At 49.2% G+C, this 26085-nt stretch overlaps 2 protein-coding genes across 5 annotated transcripts in view; one reads left to right on the forward strand and one right to left on the reverse strand.

Annotated features, from left to right (window-relative positions):
- COL4A2 (collagen type IV alpha 2 chain) overlaps window positions 1–16087 on the reverse strand; it is a 177084-nt gene extending 160997 nt beyond the window's left edge. For 2 of the 3 annotated variants that reach the window (XM_082675330.1, XM_082675327.1), the window contains exons 1-3: window positions 15964–16087; window positions 15565–15652; window positions 15404–15458 (exon numbers count right to left, since the gene is read on the reverse strand). In XM_082675330.1, the coding sequence (XP_082531456.1) occupies window positions 15404–15458; window positions 15565–15608 (99 nt within the window). In that variant the 5' untranslated portion in view covers window positions 15609–15652; window positions 15964–16087. Of the gene's footprint in view, window positions 1–15403; window positions 15459–15564; window positions 15653–15818; window positions 15924–15963 lie in introns of those variants that run through there. The other variant, XM_082675328.1, reaches the window with a different exon arrangement.
- Window positions 16088–16337: 250 nt separating this feature from the next.
- Window positions 16338–26085, forward strand: part of COL4A1 (collagen type IV alpha 1 chain) — a 148128-nt gene continuing 138380 nt past the window's right edge. For both annotated transcript variants that reach the window (XM_082675539.1, XM_082675540.1), the window contains exon 1: window positions 16338–16537. In XM_082675539.1, coding sequence (XP_082531665.1) covers window positions 16457–16537 — 81 coding nt within the window. In that variant the 5' untranslated portion in view covers window positions 16338–16456. The remainder of the gene's footprint in view (window positions 16538–26085) is intronic.

A 26085-nucleotide genomic window follows, 5' to 3' on the forward strand; every position in this document is an offset into this window, starting at 1 on the left:
TTTACACTTGTAGAATTTGTAAATCAGAGTAGCTACAAACTCTGAAATTCTTGAGGTCACACAGGTTGGCAATATGTACTGAACTGCACAAGGTGTTATTTCTATATAGTGCAGTTTTAATGTATTTTAGTTGCATAGGTTTCCATTGTATTTATAGTCGCTTTCTGCTAAATCTGACCAAAGATGATTGTTCACCAACTAAAAATGCCTCTGCCACTTGGAATTCTGTGCTCATTTTGTGGTTGGAATATAGTGATCTTTATAGACTAATATTTACAATGGCATAAGGCGGCAAAAATTTCTTAAAGTGCAATAGATTTTCAAGTGTACTGTGCCTTGTTCTAAAACTTTATTAAGTAGGTGCACTTGACGGTATTGAGGTCATTTGTTACGGTGCTATTTCAATTAGTATAGATTTAGACTCTTGTACATTTTGCCCATAAATTTTTACAAAATACTTATTTTATTGTACATTCAGAGAATTTTAGATATATGTCTTGTGTGTGTGTGTCCTTAAACTTCCAATCTTATTTTGTCTCTTGGAAATTGTTGAACACAGCGTGTTAGGAACTAGATTCTAAAATTTTATTGGGGACCATGGAATGATAGTTGAGAAGAAAACTATTTGCACACGACAGATTTTAGATACTTTTTGCTGCTAGTTTGTGTAATATTTATTGAACATTTTGACAAATATTTATTTTTGTAAGCCTAAAAGGGATTATTTGAAAGTTTAAAGAAACTTGACCAAAAGACAGTACGAAAACACTGGCACTTGAATACTGAATGTCACCATACGTGAAATAAAATATTTCAGGGTAGTGTGAGCTTTTAATGTTAAGTCCTATTAAACGTGAGTCAAATTAAGCTGACCCAGCATTGGCAATATAGGTAGCTGTAACTTTCTGACAAAATTTAAGGCAAAACTGGCAACTTGAAATTATAACATGCCAAGGTTTTGATACATTTGTCTTAAAATATTAATGAAACACTTCTAAACACTGCTGTGAAGTGTCCACATTTTCAAAGTTCTCGGAGTTTTATTTAGTACATATTTTGTTTGGTTTGGTTTTCAGTGTCTGGCATATTGTGGTTCTCAAACATGTGGGTATCTTTGTGTATGGCCATAATCAGTGACTTTTAGATTCAGTTTTGTCAGCCAGCAATATTTTCAGTAAATAAGAATGGAATTAAATTTGCTGAATGTAAACATCGAACCTCAAGTCACTGTATGTTTAGTAATTGCTTAATGTATTAGTTTTAGGTGCTAGCACTGTTTGAAATTCCCTTAAGTCACCTGAGGGTGTCCCCGGGGCTGGGCCCCCCACCAGCATTCGGGAGTGTCCCCCAGGTGACGGCCATGGCAGCCAGGTTGACAGACACTGCTTAACCCAGATGCCTGCCCCCCACCCCACCCCCAACCCAGCAGCAGCACACTCACAATTTCACAAAGCTCCCCAGGTCATTCTCACCTCCTGACGGGCGAGGTCCACTGGTTTCATAGGAAACTAGAGGCAAATTCTGCATGTAAGTAACTGCTGTCAGATCCACTTTTGAGCAAAGTTTTACATCTAGAAGGGCACAGGGTGTCAGTGAAGAAATTTTGGAATGGGAGTGAAAAAGAGATAATAAAACCTGTAAAGAGATATCTGTATCTCTTCTCTCCCCAGCTTCTTTGATGGGACTCCACTGACTTGAATTGGGAGAGGCTGGCTTTTGTCTTCTATCTCCTGGCAAGAACAGTTCAAGGGGAAAAGGAGAGTGATGTGCTGATACAAGTACTCCTGCTGGGAGGGGAGAGAGGGAGGGGAGACGGGTGTGTGTGTGTGTCCACTTATAACTGGATGGAGGGGTCCCTTCCCTGGTCGGGGTACACTTTCCTCCCTGCACAGGCAGCCACAGCTGAGTGACCTGGCTGGACTTCCTTTTTAATCAAGAGCAGACCTGGCAACCGTACATACTCTTCCTGTAATTGAGTTGCTCTGGTTCCTCAGAGAATCACTTGGGAGAATATGAAGACGGCATTCTCCTTCGAAACCCCAGGAAATCTGTTAAGGCTTTGAAGGAATGCTTCACACCATGCTTCGAAGGCCTATTCTTCTGTGATGCTGGGAAACAGACCCGTTACCAGCCAGAAAGGTTGCTGAACTGACCCCTCCTTTGACGAGCCTTCTTTTAAAACAGGAATGATCTCTGCCCAAACTGTCATTTTGTTTTTAACTTTGCAGCTTTTTAGGACTGCGAGGAAAATGAACGTGTCTGCTCTTCTGCACTTTCACAAAAGCCAAGGCAGACAGCTGAAACACCACTGCCGCACCATGCGACTTCACAAGAAACGCATGGATTTTTCCAGCCTCTGTCATCTTGAAATTGATAAGCAGACACAAAACCTGATGTCTACACGCACTGGTAAGGTTTACAAATCATTTCAGACTGTTCGCTGCTAATATTCCTTGTTTTGCAACGGGAAGGGGGAGGCTGGGCCATAAAAGCTGATGACTAAGACGAAGGAAATCCTGTCTGAGCTAAGATTGTCTTGGAGGGGAGGGGCGGGGCAGGGAGGGAAGCTGCCAGACCTGGTGGGAGCTGTAGGAGAGGAAGGTGCTTTTCAGATAGGAAAGGAGAGTCTCTCAGGCCCGTATTTGGTCCTTCATTGCAACTTGGAAGGTTGTTACAACTCGGACCGTGACCAAGTAAGGAAGAAAGGGAAGGGGGTGATTTTCCCCCTGGAATTTCCAGCCGCACTCTTCTTGTTTGAGGTCACCCACTGGCCTCGCTCACCTGGGCGCTCAGGAGGAAACGGGTGGGTGTGTGTCCTGTTCATCCTGGCTGTGGAACCACAGCAGCGAGTGAGCACTGCTGAGGCCCTGTTAGGCAAAGGCTGGGGGTTCTCTCCGCTCCTTCGAGAAAGACACCCTCTCCTAAGGTTCTGTGGTGTGTTTTCTGGGCCACATTGCCAAACAAAAGCCTCTAGAGCTTTCTTGCTTTGTTAAATGATACTTGGGTCTCGGAATCCTTCGAACAAAATGTTCTTTGTTTGTAAGTCTTTCCATTTGTTCTGGAAATAATTTAGTTACACCTGGACCTAACTTTAATTAAAATTAACATTCTTCCCTTGGCGGGCGTTTTTCAAACTTAAGAAAATACAAACAACTGTCCAAAGGCTTTGGGAAGACTCCCCTGCGCCCATCTCACCAAGTGGACACGGGAGCGTCAGCAAGCGTGTCCCCAGCTCAGGCTCCTGGCATTACAGCTCCTCCCTACCAGGCAGGGTCCAGTGCCCGTGGCACCCAGAAGTGTTAGGACCAGAACCTTCTTCCCCATGGTCCCCTCCCACATCCCTCAGTCCCACTGGCCTGCTGTGCCCACGCCACGTCCGCCTCCACCCGAGGGCCTGTCTGAGCAGGGACCCTCCTCTCCTCTGTCCCCAGGGCCACACGCACTGCATGTGTGTCACAGCAAAGAGCCCACAATGGCTCTTCTCTCTAAAGTAGGGCCTCTGCGGGCTGCCCACTCCCCATGGACAGCACGTTTAACTTCAAAATTCCATCAGACAATTGGATACTCCTACCCCGAACACACAAACACACGCATACACACACACGTGCACGTGCTCAGAACATTCCACTTGCTGCCCCTGGCCTGTCCTCTGGGACACAGCCCCGAGCCCACGAGAGGATTGACGTACATGACTTGTGAGTGAACACTGGTCCTAGCAGAATCGAGACATGTTGTTCGGCGAACGGATTTCACATCAGTGAACTTGTGAACTTGTGACACAGATACTAACATTCCTGTTTGACACATGAAGAAAAGGAGATAGAGAAGGAAAAGTGGCTTTTCCTGGTCACTGGACTCCATCCCAGATGCGCCAACGCTTTTTAACAGGCCACGCCTGTCTACCTGCTGGCATGTGGGAACTCCAGTGGAAAACATCAGAACAGAAAAAAAAAACAAAGCAGGGAAAGCAGACCCCGAGGTAGGGACGCTGGCGCTGGTCCAGGAAAAATGGAGCCTGTCATCATGACACTGCTGTCCACGGGGGTCCCTGCACAGCTAAAGTAATTTTAGGAAGGGCTCTTACTCCCCAGGGGGTTTAAGTAAATCTTTCTCCAGGTCAGGACTAACTATTTTCCAACAGCCTCTCTATCTGCGCCGAGACAATGCTGTGTTTGCATGCCTCTGCCCCCCACGTGCCTGTGGAACATTCACCTGGGAGTTCGAAGAGGACCCGGAGAAGGGGAAGGGTTTGGGGACTCTGTCCTGCTGATCGGACCCCCCGGCCAGCTTGTGTGTCCCCCTTGGTCATCCTCCAGGGGTCTTTCCTCATGCAGCCATTCTAGTCTTTGTTTCTCAGAGTTTGGGAGCCGCTAGTCATCCACACTTGTAGGTCAGCCTCTCTGCAGAGGGACTCCAGAATGAACAGGTCTGCCTGATGCGTCCTCGAGACCGTCCTTCTCCTCCTGCCTGGGCAGCCCTTAGGGAGAAAGGAGCTCGGGTCCTCCAAAGGGCGCGTGTGTGTGCGCTTGTGGGTTCTATGTTCTCTATTTCTCTCTCTCATCTCCATGTCTATGTATCTCTCCATCCATCTACTACCTATCTATCCATCTATCATCTATCAATTTATCTGTCATCTATATCTATCTTTCTCTGTCAATCATCTACTGTCTATCATCCTTCTATAGTCCATGTAGATAAATAATATATACATATATTTACATATAATATACATATGTATATTTTACATAGCCAACGTTTTGCGTATTTTGAGTATGCACACATACTCTATGGCTAGGGATTTGTTGGCCTAGCACCATGGTTAAGAGCCGAGGTTATAGAACCAGCCAGTCCTGGGCTTCACTCCCAACTTTATTCCTTATTGACCTTAACAAGTGCCCTAACCTGTGTGCCTCAGTCTGCACATCTGTAAAGTGGGATAATCACAGAACTGTGGGTGTTTAGCGGCTAATGTGTGTCAGTGGCTAGGATCAGTTCCTGGCACCAAACTGCTGTGTTTCCCCTGTGGGAGATTTTAGCTGTTCCTGGGGTTCTGAAATGCTAGAAACTTCCTTAGGGGTTCCTCTTTCTTATGTTGATCCCAGGGGAGCCCACAAGGACCCTCCCAGGGGACCCCTCCTTTTCTCCAACCTGGAGCCAGGGGCAGGGGTGAGGGCAGAGGAGGCGAGAGGGCTCCCCATTCCCTGTGTCACTCCTTCCTGACATTAGTTTGAAATTATTGCCCAGCTGTTGCCCTTTCCTCTGCTCTCATGGGGCCCACACCACTCCACAGAGTCAGACACACACCCAAAAGTGCTCAACACGCAGAAAAACACACTGTTACGTAATTCCCACCAGGTACCAGAAAATCAGTCTGTAATTCTTCTGTAATTCCCACATGGGAGATCACTGAAGGGGGCAAAAACAGCAAAATAGGAAGTTTAGGGCCTGAAACAATCCCTCGGAAAAAAGGCAAATCTTTCACAGACAAATCAGCACTTCCTTTATCACCAGGTACAGACAGCTGTAGCCAGCGGGGGGTAGCATTTAATTGGGGAAAAACAACCACACCGGGAAAAACTACATTTTAATCTAATCTTTCCTAGTTGTTCCGTGACTGTCCTTCTCATCCAGAAGGTTTGTTTCAGCGCTTTCAGCTTGCTATATACCTTCACTCATTGACGGCACAGATGCTTTACTGGGTGCCTGCTGTGTTTCAGGCCCTGGATCTTACGATGTCGCCGTGAATGAGACAGGAGGAAAGACGTCATGTGCCCTAAGCCTTGGGCTGCGGTGGCAGAGATACCAGTGGGGATAAAATTACGTGAGAAAAGACAAACGCTTAATGTCTATAGGGCTTAAGGATGATGACTTAAAATCCCGGCTCTCTAATGGTAATTTTGGGAGGGCACTTTAATTAGACTCTGCAATGGCTCATTTCCGAGGGACAGGGGCTCCAGCTGGGCGCGGGATTCTGACACTGGCTACGGGAGGCCTCTGACAGGCCAGGGGCAGGGTGTCCTTTAGGTCACGGGGCTTCAGGCTACTTCGAGGAGAGAGAGCTGGCAATGGCTGCTCTGTTCCTGCAGGGTGGTGACACAGGCAAAAGCGCCAGGTGACAGCCGCTGGCCGTTGGCCATCCTTGTTCCTGGTCCTTGTCCCCAGCCAGTAGAAGTTATGGCCACTTGGAGAGTGCTCACTCCAAATTCTGCAGCGGCCTGCAGCAATGCAGGGAGTGCGTGTGGAGGGGGGCTCGGGGACCCTGGACGTGCCACTTTCTCATCCTTGCTGTCCCCTGGGGGTCCTAGGCGTGCAAGAAGCTGGGGGTGGGCTTTCCTTTCCCACACAGCCAGCCCCTATGGATGGGACACGGGAGCCAGAGGTGTGAGCATGTAAAAGCCTCCTGGAAATGACACCGTCCTGCGAACCTGCTGTGCCATCTCGAGCTCAGGAAACAACTGTGCAACCGTGTTCCTGCCCTGGTCAGTCGGTCAAGAAGAGGGAGGCCATTGTAGCTCAGCCCTGGAGGCCCTCGGAGACGCCCAGCGGTGGAATCTCCATTGGGGCGCCTTCCCTCCCCTCTCCCCATAAAGAACCCCACCCAAGTTAGGGGAACAAAAGCCCTTTCCCCAAGCAGGGGCCACTTCTGCTAGACTTCCAAGGACACAGAAGTGCCTTTTGTTTGCTTTTTTCTATCAGCGCAAAGCATGGGGACACTGTCTCCCTTTTCTGGATCCCCAGTGTGCAGCTCTGCTCGCTCTGCACCTGTCCGGACCAAGCATGCCAGATGGGACAGATGCATGGCTTCTAAGGGCAGGTTTTTATTCTGAAATGAGTTATATTTGCTGAAAAGCTGCAAAGAGAATTCGGAGAGTCCCCATACAACCCTTCAGGCAGACAGGATGATGTGATGTCAACATCTTACACAACCTCAGCCCATTTTGTCAAAACTAGAAACGAACATGAGCACATGCACTAAACCACAGACTCTATCAGAATGGCACCAGTTTTTCCACCAATATTCTCTCTCCCTTCCAGGATCCGATTCAGGATACCGCACGGCACTTAGAGGAGCACTTTCTTTACAAAAGAACTTGTTGCTTCAGAAGGCAGCCTCGTTCAGGGTGGCAGAATCCCGTCGGAACAGAACACCCAGTGCACAACAGGAGCGGCAGGAGATGGGAGACCCCGACACAGAGACCAGGTCCAGGCGCCCGCGGGCTCGGAATCTAGTGGGTGGGGCGCAGCTGCTCGCATGTCCCTTGAAAGTCACTCCCTGACCGCATGGAGGGGGCTGGAGAAACCCACGCAGTCTCCCTAAGATTAGACACCTTCTAATCTTCTTTCATGGTTAAAAAAAAAAAAAAATCACACAGCCCCAGGGGGGCGATGAAATCAAGGTTAGTGAGTCATTCAGGCCTGTCCCAGGAGAGTCTCCTTGGCGGTGGAAGCAGCCACCAGGGTGGTGGCAGGAGGTGACCACCAGATAACCTGCCTGGCCTCTTGCCCCAGCTGATCAGGTATCATTCACTGGGTTACAGAAGCTCCCCACCCCCAAAGATAAGAAGCCTCAAGCAGCATACTTTTTTTTTTTGCGGTACGCGGGCCTCTCACCGCTGCGGCCCCTCCCGCCACGGAGCACAGGCTCCGGACTCGCAGGCTCAGCGGCCATGGCTCACGGGCGCAGCCGCTCCGCGGCACGTGGGATCCTCCCGGCCGCGGCACGAACCCGTGTCCCCTGCATCGGCAGGCGGACTCTCAACCACTGCGCCACCAGGGAAGCCCTACACTTATTTTTAAGTCATCTCTGGAGCAGCCCAAATGCCAGCCTGGAACAGCATCCCGCTTCCAGCTTTACAACTGGGAGTGGTGAGGGCCTAGCCCAGGGACGGGCCTGGGGCAGGTTGAGGGGGGCGGGCCCCGTCCTCAGCTCTGACTCTCCAACTCACCGGGGTGACTGAATGCCCGGAGCATCCCAGCACGGACGGACGCCAACCCTCCCTCAAAGTGTTAAGTGACTTGCTCTGGGGTCACCCAGCCAGTTAGGAGCCACGCTGGGGTGGCACTTGGTTGCCTCCATCACTGCTGTGCGGTCCCCGGTCCTGGGGGCCACCAGCTCCCCGCAGAACGCCCAGCTTACAAGCCGAATCAGCCAGGGCCGGGGTTCCCAACCTTACCTACCACCTTCCACGCCGGTGAGAACACCACCAGCTACAGCGGGAGGCTGACTTCACATTTTCCTCTCAAGTCCTCTCATCAGGTTCCTAATCTGACAACTCCTTTTCAGATTAAACGTACAAGACATTCCAAAACCACCACCTTCTAAGCACTGACATCTTCGTTACACCATCGTCATCGATCAGGTTTATCTCCATTGCACTTTTGTTTTTCTCTCGCATTTTCTCTCTTACTTAATTGAAGCGAGCCACCCATTGGTCTGTCACCAAAGGAAGACAGACAATCCTTTGATTTTTATTATTTTACCAAAATCTTTGTTTTCTGTTCTAGAACTTTTTACTTGAATTGCACTTTTTTTCCCCCTCTCTCTCTGGTTCTAAATATACCCACGGGCAGTGGGAGAGCTGTGGTCCCTATGTCCCCCTTATACCTGCATCTGTTCTGTGATGCTATGACAAGTCCCTGGTGTTATTGACTGTGGCCAAGCCATGCAGGGAGGCTTCCTTTAAGGGCCTCCAGAGAGCTGGAGATTTCCTTGTTTTTCCATTAACAGAGGAGGAACGTTGTGAAACTTCCCTGCTTCTTGGGGGCGCAGATTGTGAACAACTGAACTAGAGCCCCAGGGAATTCTGCAAAAGACCTGATCTCTAGGAGTCTTAACTCGAGCATGGAAAGCATGTGAGCACCGTACATTTTCCGTAACTTAGCATTAAGCTGATTGGAAGGAGAAGAGAAAACCTTAAGGACGTATTCCTTCTTTTTGAGAGGGAGAGGACTCAAATCAATAATATTAGAAATGAAAAAGGAGAAATTACAATGGACACTGCAGAAATACAAAGCATCCTAAGAGACTACTACGAGCAACTCTATGCCAATAAAATGGACAACCTGGAAGAAATGGACAAATTCTTAGAAAGGTATAACCTTCCGAGACTGAACCAGGAAGAAATAGAAAATATGAACAGACCAATCACAAGTAATGAAATTGAAACTGTGATTAAAAATCTTCCAACAAACAAGAGTCCAGGACCAGATGGCTTCATGGGTGAATTCTAGCAAACATTTAGAGAAGAGTTAACACCCATCCTTCTCAAACTCTTCCAATAAATTGCAGAGGAAGGAACACTCCCAACCTCATTCTGTGAGGCCACCATCACCCTGAAACCAAAACCAGACAAAGATACTACAAAAAAAGGAAATTACAGACCAATATCACTGATGAATATAGATGCAAAAATCATAAACAAAATACTAGCAAACAGAATCCAACAACACATTAAAAGGATCATACACCATGATCAAGTGGGATTTATCCCAGGGATGCAAGGATTCTTCAGTACACGCAAATCAATCAATGTGATACACCATATTAACAAACTGAAGGAGAAAAACCATATCATCATCTCAATAGATGCAGAGAAAACTTTTGACAAAATTCAACACCCATTTATGATAAAAACTCTCTAGAAAGTGGGCATAGAGGGAACCTACCTCAACATAATAAAGGCCATATATGACAAACCCACAGCAAACATCATTCTCAATGGTGAAAAACTGAAAGCATTTCCTCTAAGATCAGGAACAAGACAAGGATGTCCACTCTCACCACTATTATTCAACATAGTTTTGGAAGTCTTAGCCACAGCAATCAGAGAAAAAAATGAAATAAAAGGAATACAAATTGGAAAAGAAGAAGTAAAACTGTCACTGTTTGCAGATGACATGATACTATACACAGAGAATCTTAAAGATGCCACCAGAAAACTACCAGAGGTAATCAATGAATTTGGTAAAGTTGCAGGATACAAAATTAATGCACAGAAATCTCTTGCATTCCTATACACTAATGATGAAAAATCTGAAAGAGAAATTAAGGAAACACTCCCATTTACCATAGCAACAAAAAGAATAAAATACCTAGGAATAAACTTACCTAAGGAGGTAAAAGACCTGTACTCAGAAAACTATAAGACACTGATGAAAGGAATCAAAGATGACACAAACAGAAGGAGAGATATATCATGTTCTTGGATTGGAAGAATCAATATTGTAAAGATGACTATACTACCCAAAGCAATCTACAGACTGAATGTAATCCCTATCAAATTACCAGTGGCATTTTTTACAGAACTAGAACAAAAAAACCTTAAAATTTGTATGGAGACACAAAAGACCCCGAATAGCCAAAGCAGTCTTAAGGGAAAAAAACGGAGCTGGAGGAATCAGACTCCCTGATTTTAGACTATACTACAAAGCTACAGTAATTAAGACAATATGGTACTGGCACAAAAACAGAAATATAGATCAATGGAACAGGATGGAAAGCCCAGAGATAAATCCACACACCTATGGTCAACTAATCTATGACAAAGGAGGCAAGGATATAAAATGGAGAAAAGACAGTCTCTTTTGCATTGGGGAAACTGGATAGCTACATGTGAAAGAATGAAATTAGAGCACTCCCTAACACCATACACAAAAATAAACTCACAATGGATTAGAGACCTAAATGTAAGACCGGCCACTATGAAACTCTTAGAGAAAAACATAGGAAGAACACTCTTTGACATGAATCACAGCAAAATCTTTTTTTATCCACCTCCTAGAGTAATGGAAATAAAAACAAAAATAAACAAATGGGACCTAATGAAACTTAAAAGCTTTTGCAAAGCAAAGGAAACTACAAACAAGACGAAAAGACAACCCTCAGAATGGGAGAAAATATTTGCAAACGAATCAACGGACAAAGGATTAATCTCCAAAATATATAAACAGCTCATGCAGCTCAATATTAAAAAAAAAAACAACCCAATCAAAAAACGGGCAGAAGACCTAAACAGACATTCCTCCAAAGAAGACATACGGATGGCCAAGAAGCATATGAAAAGCTGCTCAACATCACTAATTATTAGAGAAATGCAAATCAAAACTACAATGAGGTATCACCTCACACCAGTTAGAATGGGCATCATCAGAAAATCTACAAACAACAAATGCTGGACAGGGTGTGGAGAAATGGGAACCCTTTTGCACTGTTGGTGGGAATGTAAATTGGTGCAGCCACTATGGAGAACAGTATGGAGGCTCCTTAAAAAACTAAAAATAGAACTGCCATACGACCCAGCAATCCCATTACTAGGCATATACCCAGAGAAAACCATAATTCAAAAAGACACATGCACCCCAATGTTCACTGCAGCACTATTTACAATAGCCAGGACATGGAAGCAACCTAAATGTCCATCGACAGACGAATGGATATAGAAGATGTGGTACACGTATACAATGGAATATCACTCAGCCATAAGAAGGAACGAAATTGGGTCATCTGTAGAGACATGGATGATCTAGAGACTGTCATACACAGTGAAGTAAGTCAGAAAGAGAAAAACAAATATCGTATATTAACGCATATATATGGAACCTAGTAAAATGGTGCAGATGAACCGGTTTGCAGGGCAGAAATAGAGACACAGATGTAAAGAACAAACGTATGGACACCAAGGGGGGAAAGTGGCGGGGGGTGGTGGTGGTGGTGGTGTGATGAACTGGGAGACTGGGATTGACATGTATGCACTGATGTGTATGAAACAGATGACTAATAAGAACCTGCTGTATAAAAAAATAAATTAAATAAAATTCAAAAAAAAAAAAGAGCATATTCCTTCTTTTTCTTTTCTTTCCTTGGGGGCAGGGAAAGGTGTGGCAGCATGCAGGAATGGCAAGAGAATCTTCCAGAGCCTGAAGCCCTGGAAATCTGAGCTGGTGGGAAGGCAGTCTGGAGCCCACCATCTCCTGGGGCATACGGGGCCTGTGTGTCCAGCTCTCCTGGCTGCCTCTTCATAACCTGGAGAATCTAAGTTCTCCCCGGCTGAGGTCAGGAGGTCAGCCCAGCCCATAGCACATCTGATCTCCAGGAAGGTCTCTGTTCTCTGGAATTCTCTTCCCCCCAGAATCGCACAGGGCTGCCCTCTTAGATCTTCAAGGCTGCTGCCCCACGTCTTGAGATAAGAAGCAATAGTGCGGTACAGGGGCTCATGAGCCCCGGGGCAACCTGCCTTCAAAGCCTGGGATGGTGGCCGTTTAGGACGGGCTGTCTCACGTGCCCTCAGGCCGGGCAGCAGCCTGACGACAGGTGCCACACATCCAGGGTGCGTGTACCCACGCTGGGTCCTGAGCCCAGGCTGCCAGGGGACTGCTGCCGTCCTCTCTCCCTCTGGCCACCAGATCGTGCTGGGTCTCCCTTGCTCCGGGCTCCTGCTCTATAGAGCAAAGCAGAAGAGGAGGTGGAGGGGGACTCCTCTTCCCAGAAACCAGTGGGTGGGCTTTGTTCTGCCCATCTCTGTCCAGAGCAAGGAAAGCACAGTTAGGAGACTCAACTACTGAAAATCAGTAGTTGACTTACCATACCAGTTCTGACCCTGGGAAACCAAGCAGTGGGGAGTTGCCTGGGTTCAGATCTGCTGCTTACAAAGAGAGACACCTTGGGCAAGGTGTTTAAACTCTTTGTGCCTGTTTTCTTGTCTGTAAAATGGGGGTAACAAATGTTACCTACTCAGGTAGGTGTGTTTTCCTATGAAGCGTAGATGGATTAAGACGCAAAAATTGGCACATAGCAAGTATTCATTAAATAATTATTTACCATCTCTGCTACCCATTTTCCGTTGCTTCTGCTACAAAACTCTTCAAGCTACAGCGAGCAGCCCTCTTCACCGAACTGACCTACCCCTGGGAAGACTCTTTGGCACAAACGGGCAAAGACACAGGATTCTTGAGTGTGGCAGACAAATAGGGCAGGAGCTGGACTTGCCACGATGGGAAAGATTTTTTAGTAAATATAGTTAAAGGTTAAGGCATTATTTCTTGAGTAACAGCTCTTAAAGCCAGTGGTCAATGAGAAGTTAGCAAGTGGAACATCCATCGTCGAACATCATAAATTCCACGATTGTTGAATAACACGTATCGATGTGTCTCTAGTAAAATGACTCAAGTATGTTTGCATGTGCAGATGTAGAAATGCCATAAGCTGGCAAGTGGCTCCAATGCCTTCCAACCTAATACTCTTAACTCAGTGGTTCCCAAACTTTAGCATCAAGTGGGAATGCAGACTCCCAGGCTCCACCCCCGAAAGTCTAATCAGAAGATTTGAGATGTGGATCAGAGGTCTGCTTTCCAGGTGAGTGTAGGGGTCCAAGGACTGTCCTCTGAGAAGCACTGCTAGGCAATAAATGCTCTGGGTCCCACCCAAGGATCAGGGAGCAGAGACTCAGATGAGTATGCGGCATCTAAGAGGCTTTGGAGGAAGGCACAGGGGTATATTACATGTAACGGGCTGGGGGATATTCTCTTCTGTTCAATGTATGGAAACGCACGCTCAGGATTTATGAGACCAGGGCAGAGCTGCCTTTAGTACCCAGGTCTTCTGATATGAACACCACTTTTAGGATCAATGCCAGAAGGAAAACACTGATGTTATGAAAGTGGTTCTAGGGGCTTCTCTGGTGGCGCGGTGGTTGAGAGTCCGCCTGCCGATGCAGGGGACGCGGGTTCGCGCTCCGGTCCGGGAGGATCCCACATGCCGCGGAGCGGCTGGGCCCGTGAGCCATGGCCGCTGAGCCTGCGCGTTCGGAGCCTGTGCTCCGCAACGGGAGAGGCCGCAACAGTGAGAGGCCCACATACCACACACACACACACACACACACACACACTCAAAAGTGGTTCTAGGGGACGAAGGGGTGTGGGAGAGTGAGCACAACGAATGCACAATCTCAACAGGGTTGGGCACTTTCCTTTGCAGGGACCTCCTCCTCCTCCTCCTTCTCTGAGCGTGCGCGCGCGTCTGTGTGCGCGCACGCGCGTGTGTGCGCGCGCGCATGCATTGCCCTGGCTCCCAGCTCTGGGCCAAGTCCTGTACGTCTTGTGTGCATAAGGACCCATAAAGGCCAATGGGCTGGTTTAAATTTCTAGGCTCTGATCTTCTTAAACCAGGACGTGTGGAAAGGAAAGGGAGACAGACCCGAGCTTTAAGAAAACTTTGGCCTGGAATGTTCCGGTCAAAGTCCATGGACTCCTCTTCTGACTCCCAATCTGGGCCCTGAATTGCAGCAGAAAAGTGAGGCTAGAGGTTCTTTCCCAAGCTAGGATAGCACTTCCTCACTCACAGCCTTGAAAATCCTCATTTGTTTTATGTGAGGATGGAACAATGTGAAAATAACAGAATTAAAAGCAAACCGTGAACACAGCTCCCCACTGTGCCTGTGTACACTCTGCCCAGAGTGCGGATGGGGGGGGGTCTCTTGACTGAGCCACCTGGGACATCAGGTGCCACCATATTCCATCAGACAGAGGAAGGGAGGGTGGGGTCCAGGACACCTGGTAAGTCCCCTGGATCTTCAGCTGCAGTTTAAACATCTGGGTCCTCAACTCAAGGGACCCAACAAAGCTGTGACAGCTCAGCCATGCCACACGAAGTTCAACCAGAGCGGCTCCTGCTGCCAAGTACAAAATCCCATAGTGCAATCAGCAGGCGGGGAATGCCTGGCAATGCTGACAGGGTCACCTTGAATGGCGGGGCTGGGGTGGAGGGGGACCTGGTAAACAGGGTCCCCGTGGGAGACTTAGCAGCCCCATCCTGGCTTTTCCGGGGCCACAGCGCGTCTTGCAAGAAAGCGGTGTTTTCTGCCATTGTTCCCTCTCAGCGACACCAGGAGTACAAAGTCGCCGGGTCCTCCTCGCCCCGCCCATTCCCCCAGAGCCTCTCATTCAAAAGAACGGAAAACTCTGCCAAGGGCAGGACCTCCGACACCAGCTTCTGATGCCACGCAAGCTATTCTCCCCCGAAGCCTGGCGCCCCAGGGCCACGTGTCTGACCGCCTCGATTCTAAGGTTGAGCTTTGCTTCTAACGACGGGCTTTGCTCAAACGAGGGGAAAGGATGCCGCGAGCCATGTTTTAAATTATTGGTTCCCAAGGAAGAGCCGACGCCAGTAACGCACAGGATTGAAGGGGGACCCAAGGAACGGCAAACCGGAGTTCTCGGGGGTGAGGGGCGGGGAAGGCGTGCTTTCTCAGAGCCTGGGCTGGGTAGGGGGAGCAGGGGACACCCAGGCACACACACACGGACACACGCTCAGGTGCGCACGCGCGAGTGGCCTTCTGGCAAGGCCACTTGGTGTCCCCACCGCTCTCTCCGGCACGCGAATCGGCCCGGAACGGGAGCCAGGACTTACCGCCAGGACGCCCTGGGCCAGGAGCCCCACTGTCACAGCTCCCAGCAGTAGCCACCTGGATGGGAGAGGGGGGAAGAGCGCCATGAGTGTTTGGCCCCGGCTTGGAAATTCCAAAAAGCACACGCGCGCGGGACCCAGGGGATAGGCAGCAAGTCGCTTACCGCCGCAGGGCAGGGCGCGACGCCGCGCGCTGGTCTCGGTCCATGCTCCCAGTTCGGCCCCTCGGGGCTCCGATCCGTCCCTCCTAACCTGGAAGACGAGACAAAGCGGGCTTAGCCCGGCTGGGGAGGGAGCCTCGTCGCCGCCCGCCTCCGTCTGCGGGACAAGGGAAAGCGGGGCGCGTCCCCGCCTCTTGCCGGGGGTGACCGGGAGACGCCCCGCGACGAGGCAGGGGAGGGGGCAGCCGGCTGCCCACCTAGGCCCGGATGGGGCCGCTCAGCAGCCGCCGCTCCATCCTCTCCCACTTCCCACTCCGAGAGCCGGGCGCGCAGCCCGGGCTGCACGGGGCGCGCGAGTCTCTGCCCTCTGCCCGGGGCTCGGCGTCCCAGGGCCGCTCTTACCTCAGGCCCGGCTTCAGTGGCTGCCGCCCGCGCGTCTCCGCCCTCCAGAAGCGCCGCCTGCGGCACGAGCAGCGCAGCCGCCCTCTCGGCCTCCCCGGGCCGACTTCGGGCCCGCGCGTCCGCCGGGTCGGCTAGCGCGGGGCGCGGGGCGGGCAGCGGCGGCGGTGGGTGCAGAGCGCGGAGCCCTGCGTCCCGGCGCGCGGCGGCCACAATCCCCCGGTCGCGCGCTCCTGCCGCCTCTTACCCGCGCCGAAGGGTCCTCCCCCTTTGAGGCGCCGCCCGCCCCGCGCCGCTGAGGGGAGGGGCAGCGCCAACAAATTGGGGAGCTCGCCTGGTCGCGCTCAGGTCTCCGCCGCGAGCTGCCGCGCCCGGGACGGTGCGCCGCGCTCGAGTCCCGGCCCTGCGAGAGTGAGCCGCCCGCCGCCGCCCCCAAGAGCCCGGGCGTCGGCCTCCGCCGTCCGCCGCCGGTCCACGCCGCCCCGGGCGCGCCACCATGGGGCCCCGGCTCGGCGTCTGGCTCCTGCTGCCCGCCGCCCTCCTGCTCCACGAGGAGAGCAGCCGGGCCGCCGCGAAGGTGAGTCCCGGCCGGCTCGGCTCCCGGCGTCCCGCCCTGCGCCCCGTCGCCCCGCGCGGCCCCTTTGTCCCCAGCCGGAGCCGCCCTCCGGGCCCGGGGGTCGCGCACGGCACAACCGGGCGCACTCTCGCGGCCGGTCCCCGCCGGTGACCCCCTGGGGTGCGATCGCGCATCCATTAGGGAGCCTCCTTTGTTGTGGGCTGGGTAGGGGCGAGTCAGGGGACTCCTCGGGGCCGGGGGCGGGCGAGCAGAACTTGGTGCGCCCCGCGCGGGGTGAGGGTGGCCCGGGAGTCAGGCGGATTTGAACTCGCACCTCGGGGGCGCCTGGCCGTCGGGCGCCTTCACCTGCCCCGGGCGCCCGAGTGGGCCGGGGGCCGGAGGGCCGGACACGCGCGCCCCGTGCTGTTCGGAGCCCCACACATGTGCCCGGGAGTCGCTTTGGGCGTGTTTCTCTGGAGCTTTGGGGACTCTGGTGGTTGATGCTGAACAGTCCTGGGCCGTTTGCCTGGAAACAGCTGTATCTTTGCTTTCCCACGACTTTGCTGTCGCTGCAGCACGCTAAGGGACAGCGGAGGAGCTTTTCTGTCCTGCAGCTTTCAAACGTTTCCATACTCGACGCGATGACTTTGACTAATATAGTAAAAAAATTATAACCACATTATATTTGAGTGTGAAACCAAAATGAAACTCCATCTCATTGTTCTGTGCACAGATTGTTTTCCTAGTTTTCATTTCCTCCGGCTGTGCGCTTGCCCGGAAAGGATCTGGGAGTTCGGTTTGCACAAGTAAAGGCGTCCAGCTCTAGACGGTCCCCGATGTACTGGTGCTCTTTGCTTTTTTCCTTCCCCTCAGACGGAGTAGAAACCTCAGCCGTTTCCCAGTGTCACAGCCTTGTAGACAAAACCCTGGGAAGGTGTGCCTTCTCACACGTTTTGCATCCCCCCGCCCCAAATATTTAAAAATGATGTTACTACTTTCGGCATTTCCCACTTACTCTTGTTTCACATCCTGATTTTGCTTAGTTAGTTTGTTTGTTTTTTGTTCTTTTCTTCTCTTCAGGAAGAATGATGCTCACTGACTTCAGTTCATTGTATATAAATTGTTAACTCTTCCTTGCCAGAATAAGCTGGTGATATGCACACATGTCTTGCCATAGAGAGTCAGGCTCTTTGCTGGCAGCTGGGTCACTAGGTATGGAAAGGCCTGATGATGACACAAGCAGCTAGCTTCAGATTGTTCCTCCCAGCCCAGAGTCTAGCCAGGCACCCTAGTCGGTTATTTAAACACCCTGTGGTCACGATGACAAAATACTTCCAAAAGAGGCAGCTCTAGAGCACTTTATTTGGGTCTAGAACTATTGACCCAGAGATTTAACACTTCCAAGGAGAGACGGCAAGGAAATGAGAGAAGGGTCTCTGTTTGGACTTGGATTTTCTGATCGATGATATTAGCAAAGCAAAGCCAATTATGAGAGCTGGCTTTTCAGATAGCCAGGGCTTTGAAGAATGAGCCCCTCAGTGAGTGGGAAATCAAACTCGTTACTGTTGAGTTTGGGCTTATTTTACTTTCCTGTCCTGGCTCTGCTGTATCCTTCAAATCTCATGTCATGTTTTAAGAGACCTGGCACGTGGACACCCTCTGATCACCAGTTGACTTAACGGGTATTATCATTTTGCCATACTTTCCCTGGTTTATTCAGAGAGAGAAAATGTATTAATATGAACATGACTTATGGCTGTATAAGAAAATCCATTTAAAATAATATCTGGCTAATTTAAAAATTTGTCTCACTTTTCACACCATCAGTAACATTTTTTTTTTGTTTTTTTTTTTTTGCTTACCTCCTTCCAAAATCAGCTGTTAGGGATACGAAAAAGTTGAAATAATTTCCATATTGATCCAAGCAGAATATCATTTAAAAATGCATTTTGAATGGTAAGATGCTGCCAGTCAAATCCTAATTCAGAAGCCAATAAAAATGATTCTTGGATTATGTGCTTTTGTGGAGTATCTGAATCTGTGTTACCTGCACTGGTACACCCAAAGGTCACCTACTAGGTGCCAGGTAGAGATTGTACTTACTATTATTATTATTCACAGGAAAGGCTGTTGGATTTTATATTTGATCATATCTGCTATGGCCATACTGTTCACTTACCGGTGGGTGGATTTTCTAAGCCAGTGATTTTTTTTTTCCTACCCCCCACTCCCGTCCCCAACTTTGCTTTCTTTGGCAAGGACGGAGGAATAGGGTGCAGACCCAAGACAAAAACGTGCCCATAGTGTCATGATCGAGGGTCCTCGGTTCCGACTCACGCAGTCATGAGCTGAATGAATTCTTCCTTCTGCAGCCTCCAAACTCCCCCCTCCAGCTGGTCTGTTTGATGCTCCTTCACAAATTATTTTTCAGGATCAGAAATGTGAACTTTCGCCAAAGTGTGGTGATGCCCGAGTAGGGTGTTGGCATCTCCAGACCATTAGTCACCATTCTGAGACTGAATGACCTGGAACTCAAACGGATACTTAATTCTGATCTGAATGTGGACCACATTCTGCTGGGAATGTAATTTCTGAGAGAAGGCTGATTTTTGACTTAGTACCAGTGGCAGCGACATGAGCTCAGTATTCAGGAGTGAGCTTGGTGAAGATATAACCTAAATCATCGTGTTCTTCATGCATGGAGCTGGGTGGGGATGAAGGGGAGAGCACCTCTGATACCACCCAGGAGAAACAGTGTGCCTAGCCTGTGCGTATGAGTGCACACTTAGAGAATTATTAGTGTGTGTGTTAATGGTGTAGTCACACACACACACACACACACACACACACACACACACAACAAGTGTAGTTTAGAGACCGGAGGATCCTAAATGTTGTGTCTGCTCTGATTAAGCAGGTGATTTCAGAGGACTTGGTAACCCCCTGCCTCAGTTTCCCTGGCAGATCTGCTCCCCTACCCTCATCCATCCTTCCTGCTTTCATCCCACACATGGGCCTTGAGCACATCTTCAGGCCACACCCCCCGCCAGGCCGTGCATCAGTGAGTGGGGCCCACCCTCCTCCCCCAGGAAGGCTGTGGGCTCCTGAGAAGTACTGAGAAGGAAACAGGCAGATACAATTCAGGCTGGTAAACACTACAGTCAGGGTAAACCTAGGGCCATAGGAGCACCTAACCTAGCTTTGGGGAGCTCAGAGGAAGCTTCCAGGAGGATATCCCACCTCTGACTCTGAGGAAGGAGTGGGAACCATAGACCTGGCGTCTTGTTTTCATATGAATTGTCATGTGCATCGTACTCAGAAGGTTGGATAACTCTTCCTTTGCCCTTTCACACATCAGGCTGTCTTTGCATGTAAAGAAGACCTTAAGGTTCCCTCCTTCGAGGTAGCAAGATGCCATTGCTTGTATGACTCACAGCCGTGATATCTGAACTTTCCCCTGGGAGGGGTGGAGACCCAAGGAGGTCTAGGAGAACGGCGATAAGATGCCAGCTCAACCAAAGGCCCCCTCCGGAGGTGGCAGGTGGCTTGGGATGTCTGCAGAGTTACAGCACGGATGACTGATTGTAGGCGGGAGTGCCTCCCGGAGCTGGCCGAGAGCACCTCCCCTCCCGGGGGCAAGGGCATGGGGGAATTCACAAAACCCTGCATTGTCCATTAACAGGACCGCCTTCAGATTTCTTGGAACTGGGGAGGATGGCCACCACTGAACAAGTTCGCTTATCCAGTTTAGAATTGGTAGAGATTTTGCAGACAAACTGAACGCACAGGTGACCCGCTGAAACAAATCCTTTTAGAGATGGAGGGGGCGACAATCAGTGAATAATTTACAGCACCTGTCTTGATGAGGCATACGATGTTTGTTCTAGCAAGGGTTCCAGAAGCTGGACAAGCATGAGCCTCGTTAAAATGTCTCTCAGGCGGATTGGGTATTTTGAGTTCTTGAGCTCAAATAAGCAAAAGCAACAATAGAATGCCTAAAATAATATCATCAGAGCATTGTTCTTCTGTTATTAAACAACCACTAAGAAATGTCATCTATAGAACAATACAAAAGACATATTCCTCCCATTCTTGTGCGCACAATGAAAGAGATGTGAACCAGAAAATGGTTCAATCGTCAGTTTCTTTTGAGGAGTTTACCGCCTGAAGAATGACTCTGGGGTTAGCATTTTATAGTCCGGCACACGGGGACCGGTTCCGTCCTGCATTTCCCTCCATTGTTTTCCTGGTCTTAGTCCTGTGACATCAGTCTTTCTTGGGGTCCTTTCTGTTTCCCTGCTTCTCTGTTCTTCCTCTTCCAGAGCCCTCAGGGTGGGTGGGCCCCGGGGCTGGGCTCCAGCAGGCTTCTCTTTTCTCCACCCTCCCCACCCCCATGATTTGTCAGCATTTCGTGAAGGGGACTCCAAACCTTTCTCTTGCACCCCAGTCTGGTCTCCTCACGTTCGCATGGAACATCTCGCCTCCGCTGTCCTGCTTTGATTGCAGACTTAGCAAATATGTCCAGAACCGAGCTTGCCACCTTTCGCCAACCGACTCCCCTTCTTCCCAAGTGGCCCGTTTTGGTCGTTGATGCCCCAATATTACCTGATGCTCAACCCAGAGACCGTGGCTTCATGTGGAGGCCTCACCCTCCCCTCCTTTTTAACCTTCACGTCACCCAGGCACTCATTCCACCCTTCCTCCTTCTACCTGTCCCTCGGAGCCCCCTTGGCCGTCTCTTCCCATGGCTGCGACACCATTCCAGGTCTACTCGCCCTGTGCCAGGATCGCCACGAATCCGTCCCGCTCCTGCCCCCCTTTCAGCCTTGTCTTCTCCCCAGCCCATTCCTCACGTTGTGCTGAGTCTGTCTTCAGCGATCCCGCTGTGACCACGTGATTCCTCTGCTCAGCATCTGACAGTGGCTACCTCCTGTCTGACCAAAAGTCTCCAGCTCTTTGGCTGGGTGGTTTTCATTTGTTCATTTTTAATAAAGACTTTATTGTTTAGGGCAGTTTCAGGGTCAAGGCGAAATTGAGAGGAAGGTACAGAGATTTTCCATCTACCCCCTGTGTCCCCACAAGAACGGCCTTGCCCACTATCAGCATCCCCCACCAGTTGGTGCGTTTGTCACAACTGATGAACCTACACCGACCCACTGTCCGTAGTTTACCTTAGGGTTCACTCTGAGGGTTGTATATCATTGGGTCTGGATAAATGTGTGATGGCGTGTAGCCATCATTATAGTACCACACAGAGTATTTTCACTGCCCCAAAAGTCCTCTGTGGTCCTGCCTCTTCATCCCCATCTCTCCCCAGACCCTGGCATTACTGTCTCCATAGTTTTGCCTTTTCATGTAGCTGGAATCATACATTATGTAGATTTTTCCCATTGGCTTCTTTTTTTTTTTTACATCTTTATTGGAGTATAATTGCTTTACAATGGTGTGTTAGTTTCTGCTTTATAACAAAGTGAATCAGTTATACATATACATATGTTCCCATATCTCTTCCCTCTTGCGTCTCCCTCCCTCCCACCCTCCCTAGCCCACCCCTCCAGGCGGTCACAAAGCACTGAGCTGATCTCCCTGTGCTATGCAGCTGCTTCCCACTAGCTATCTACCTTACGTTTGGTAGTGTATATATGTCCATGCCTCTCTCTCGCTTTGTCACAGCTGACCTTCCCCCCTCCCCATATCCATTGGCTTCTTTCACTTATTCATATGCATTTAAATTTCTTCCGTGTCTTTGCATGGCTTGATAGCCCATTTCTTTTTAGCACTGCATAATACTCCGTGGTCTGCGTGGACCACAGTCTATCCACTCATCTACTGAAACACACCTTGGTTACTTCCAAGCTTTGGCTGATTTTGAATAAAGCTTCTATAAACATCTGTGTGCAGCTTTTTGTGTGGACCTAAGTTTTCAACTCCTTTGGGTAGATACCAAAGTGCACAACTGCTGGATCATATGGTAAGAGTATGTTTGGCTTTGTAAGAAACCAGCAAACTCTCTTCCAAAGTGGCTGAGCCGTTCTGCATTCCCGTCAGCGTGAATGAGAGTTCCTGTTGCTCCACATCCGTGTCAGCATTTGGTGTTGTCAGTGCCTTGGATTTTGGCCACTCTGATGGATGTGTAGTGCTATCTTCCTGTTGTTTTAGTTTGGCCTGGCTTTACATACCCTTCGCCACGTGGGTTCATGGACTTATCTGGTCTTCGTCTTCATACTCCCCAGCGTGCAGGGTGGGTAGTTGTCACGAAGGACTTACCTCTGTGTTCCGTGGAGCAGTGTCATCTCTTTGAGCCTCGGGTCCCTGATCCATCAAATGAGGACGACACAGCATCTGCAGACACCTTTAAGATGTTCAGAGAGGTTGTACGTGTGAAGCAAAAAACCCTGAGAAGACGATAGCTGTTATCACTGCTACGTGGCTGAGATCTCATTGTCTCGTGTATGTTGGTTCAACACCCTTGATGATTTTGAGGTGCTGGAGGACAGAGCTTCTTTGAAAAATGCCCCCACTGTCTGGGGGAGCACCTGATGCATGGAGGGAAGTCGTGAATTACTTGTAGTGGGTTCAGTGATCCTGCCTGACTTTCTCTCTGGACCCTGGGGAGGCCTGGCGGGAGCTGAGTACCTGCTCCCGGAAACTATGTTGCATTGCTGACCCCGTAGCAGTTTTAGGCAACACAGAGGAAAGTAATGCCAAACGAAGGTGTTTCCTCTTAATTTGGAATTTGGAGCAGATGTTCCGCCATAGACTAAACACGACTTGGAAATATACACAAGGCTGAGCTCTCTGTGTAAATAGTTTATTCCGTGGCTTAGTAATATTCCTGCTTTGCTGGGTTTGGTTCGTAGTCTGCACACTAGAAGAACATTTAAAGTCATCGGAGTTTTAAAGCTTGCTTGATTTGTGGTCAAGTAAAAGACAAATGCCAAGCGTCCGAATCAGATATTAAGGCAATATGTTACATGCATATGGGTTGGTTCTCTCGCTGGTAGAGGAGAATGACCCAGCGTCCTCATCTTTTCCTGCTCATCAAGACTTTGTTAGGAGTTTGGGAATTAACTGTTGTTTATTACTGGATACAGGTCTTTGTGTGCTGTGTGCATTTCTTTCTAATTCAGATAACATCAAGAGATGCTGGCTGTGACCTGGGAGAGGCCAATGTGATGTCAGCTGCCCTGTTGCCATTTCACCAAATTTTCTGACAGTTGGAGACCCATGGTAGAGTCACTCACACAGAGTTGAGCTGATTCAATAAACCTTGTCCAACTCAACGGAATATGTAGAGACAATATTCCTGTATTTGACATTTAATTGAAATTGTTAAAAAATTTTATTGAGTTTTGCTTTAGAAAATCAGCATATTCCTTTAGAAAATCAGCATATTCCTTTATGAAGAACAAAACTCAGGGTTTTATAGTTGGAACTCAGTGTTTCCAACGCTGTTTGCACAAGCTCTTCCCAGCTGCCACTCACACACCTAGAGCTGAAGAAGGCTCAGAGGATCGAGGTGCATGGCAGCCTGTGTCTTCACTTCAGAGAGATAGACACTCCTAACAGCCCCCCCGTTAGCATATGGGGCATCTTTGAGGGTGCTAAGTCAGCACTGGTTTCCTGTTTCAGAATGTTACAGATGGGCCCAATGATAACTATTGTGGTGTTTTTCCTTCATTTCTGTTAAAGAAATAACATTTATGTATATTTTAATCAGTGGCAGATTTGACTGCTACATCTCTAACAATACTTTATTTTAAAAGAGTAAGCATATTATTTTTGTAATAAGAAAAAGCAATCAAAATTTATTCTAAAATCCAGTTATCCTTTTATGTGAGTAATGACTTTCTCTTGAGCATGAGAGTTTTAATTTCCATAATTTCCATATCGTCCAAGAGCATCAGCTTGAAAATGTCATTTTTAAATACAAGCAACTCCTTTTCCTCATTAGCTTTGATTTTCGAGTTGCGTTTTGGCATTTTTTAAAGAATAAAACTTTAATGTCACGGAGTTATTTATTTATTTATTTATTTATTTATTTGGCTGTGTTTGGTCCTCGCTGATGCGCGCGGGCCTTCTCTAGTTGCGGCGAGCTGGGCTAATCTTCGTTGTGCTGCATGTGCTTCTCATCGCGGTGGCTTCTCTTATCACGGAGCATGGGCTCTAGGCGCGTGGGCTTCAGTAGTTGCTGCACGCAGGCTCAGTAGTTGTGGCGCACGGGCCTAGCCGCTCCATGGCATGTGGGATCTTCCCAGACCAGGGCTCGAACCCATGTCCGCCGCATTGGCAGGCGGATTCCCAACCACTGCACCACCAGGGAAGCCCGTCACCGAGTTATTGCAGAGTTGCATGAGACTTATTCGCTAGGTCCAGACTGTTCTTGCATTAAAGCTTGAGTTAAGGTGATATTATTATCATTATTACCTATAATGTGCAAAGTTTTATTAGGGAAAAAGGCTGCATAATTATAGTTTGGTCCATTTTTTTGGCAGTGTCCATTTGGAAAATACTTGATCTAACTATGTGTCTTAAATAGAAGCCATTGTATACTGTGGGAGAATTCAGCCTAACTCCAAGAACTCTAAAATGAACCAGGCAAAAGAAATGCCTGTTTCTCTACGAAGTTTGCATTAAACTCCTGGAAAGACAATTGCAGTGTTTCAAGTACATCCAGACAGGAACATAGCCCAGCGACACGCTCTGCCCGCATGGGGATCCAGAGAGGAACATAGCGCAGCAACACGCTCTGCCCGCATGGGGTGGCAGACACTTCATGGGAGCACATGGGCGCTGCTTTGAGTCCCAGCTCCGCCTCTTACAGCTGTGTGGACGTGTGCAACTTACTTCTCTCTCTGTCCACCTTTTGTCATCTGTAAAATGGGGACAGCAGTAGTGCCTCGATTCCAGGACAGGCATGAGGATTAAACGGGCTAATGTTCGTAAAGCGTTTATACCGTGCTGGCTGAATGCTCGTTAAATGAGCAAATTCTGAGGAATAAATAGCAAAGTAATTATATCATCAGGGCATCCTGAGGCTGGAGAAACACAGAAGGCCACCAGAGCAGTGGGTCTGGAACTGGAGCTCACAGCAGAATCCCCTGGAACGCTGGGTGGGACACGGACGCCCGGCCCCCCTCCCGGCTTCTCTGATGAGGGGTGCGGGCGCACCTGAGAATCGCATTTCCAACAGGCGATGCTGGTGGTGGAGGTCCGGGGACCACAGATCTCGTGCATTCTCTTCACTCACAGGGGCAGCCGCTTGATAGATGTGAGCTACAGACGTGCTGCTCTGGGAGAGTGGTCTGCACTCAAGCAGAAGCTGAGCCTTTGTATTTAAAATGGCTCTCCTGAGTCTGATGTTCGCTTTTTCTTGTTGGCTGTTGTTACTGAAGCACTTCCAGCCCTGTGGTGCTATCTGGGGGGTTAGGAGTGGGAAGGTCCTGATGCAGGCATGTGGGGCGCCAGGATGCTGGAGGAGAGGGCGTGGCCGATCGAAATGGGGACAGCTGGAGCCCGGAGAAGACCCTTGTCCTCTGTGGTCCTCCCGTCCCCATCAAGACATGGGA

Source organism: Grampus griseus, assembly GCF_964374135.1.
Source record: "Grampus griseus genome assembly, chromosome: 18".
Classification (NCBI taxonomy): Eukaryota; Metazoa; Chordata; class Mammalia; order Artiodactyla; family Delphinidae; genus Grampus; species Grampus griseus.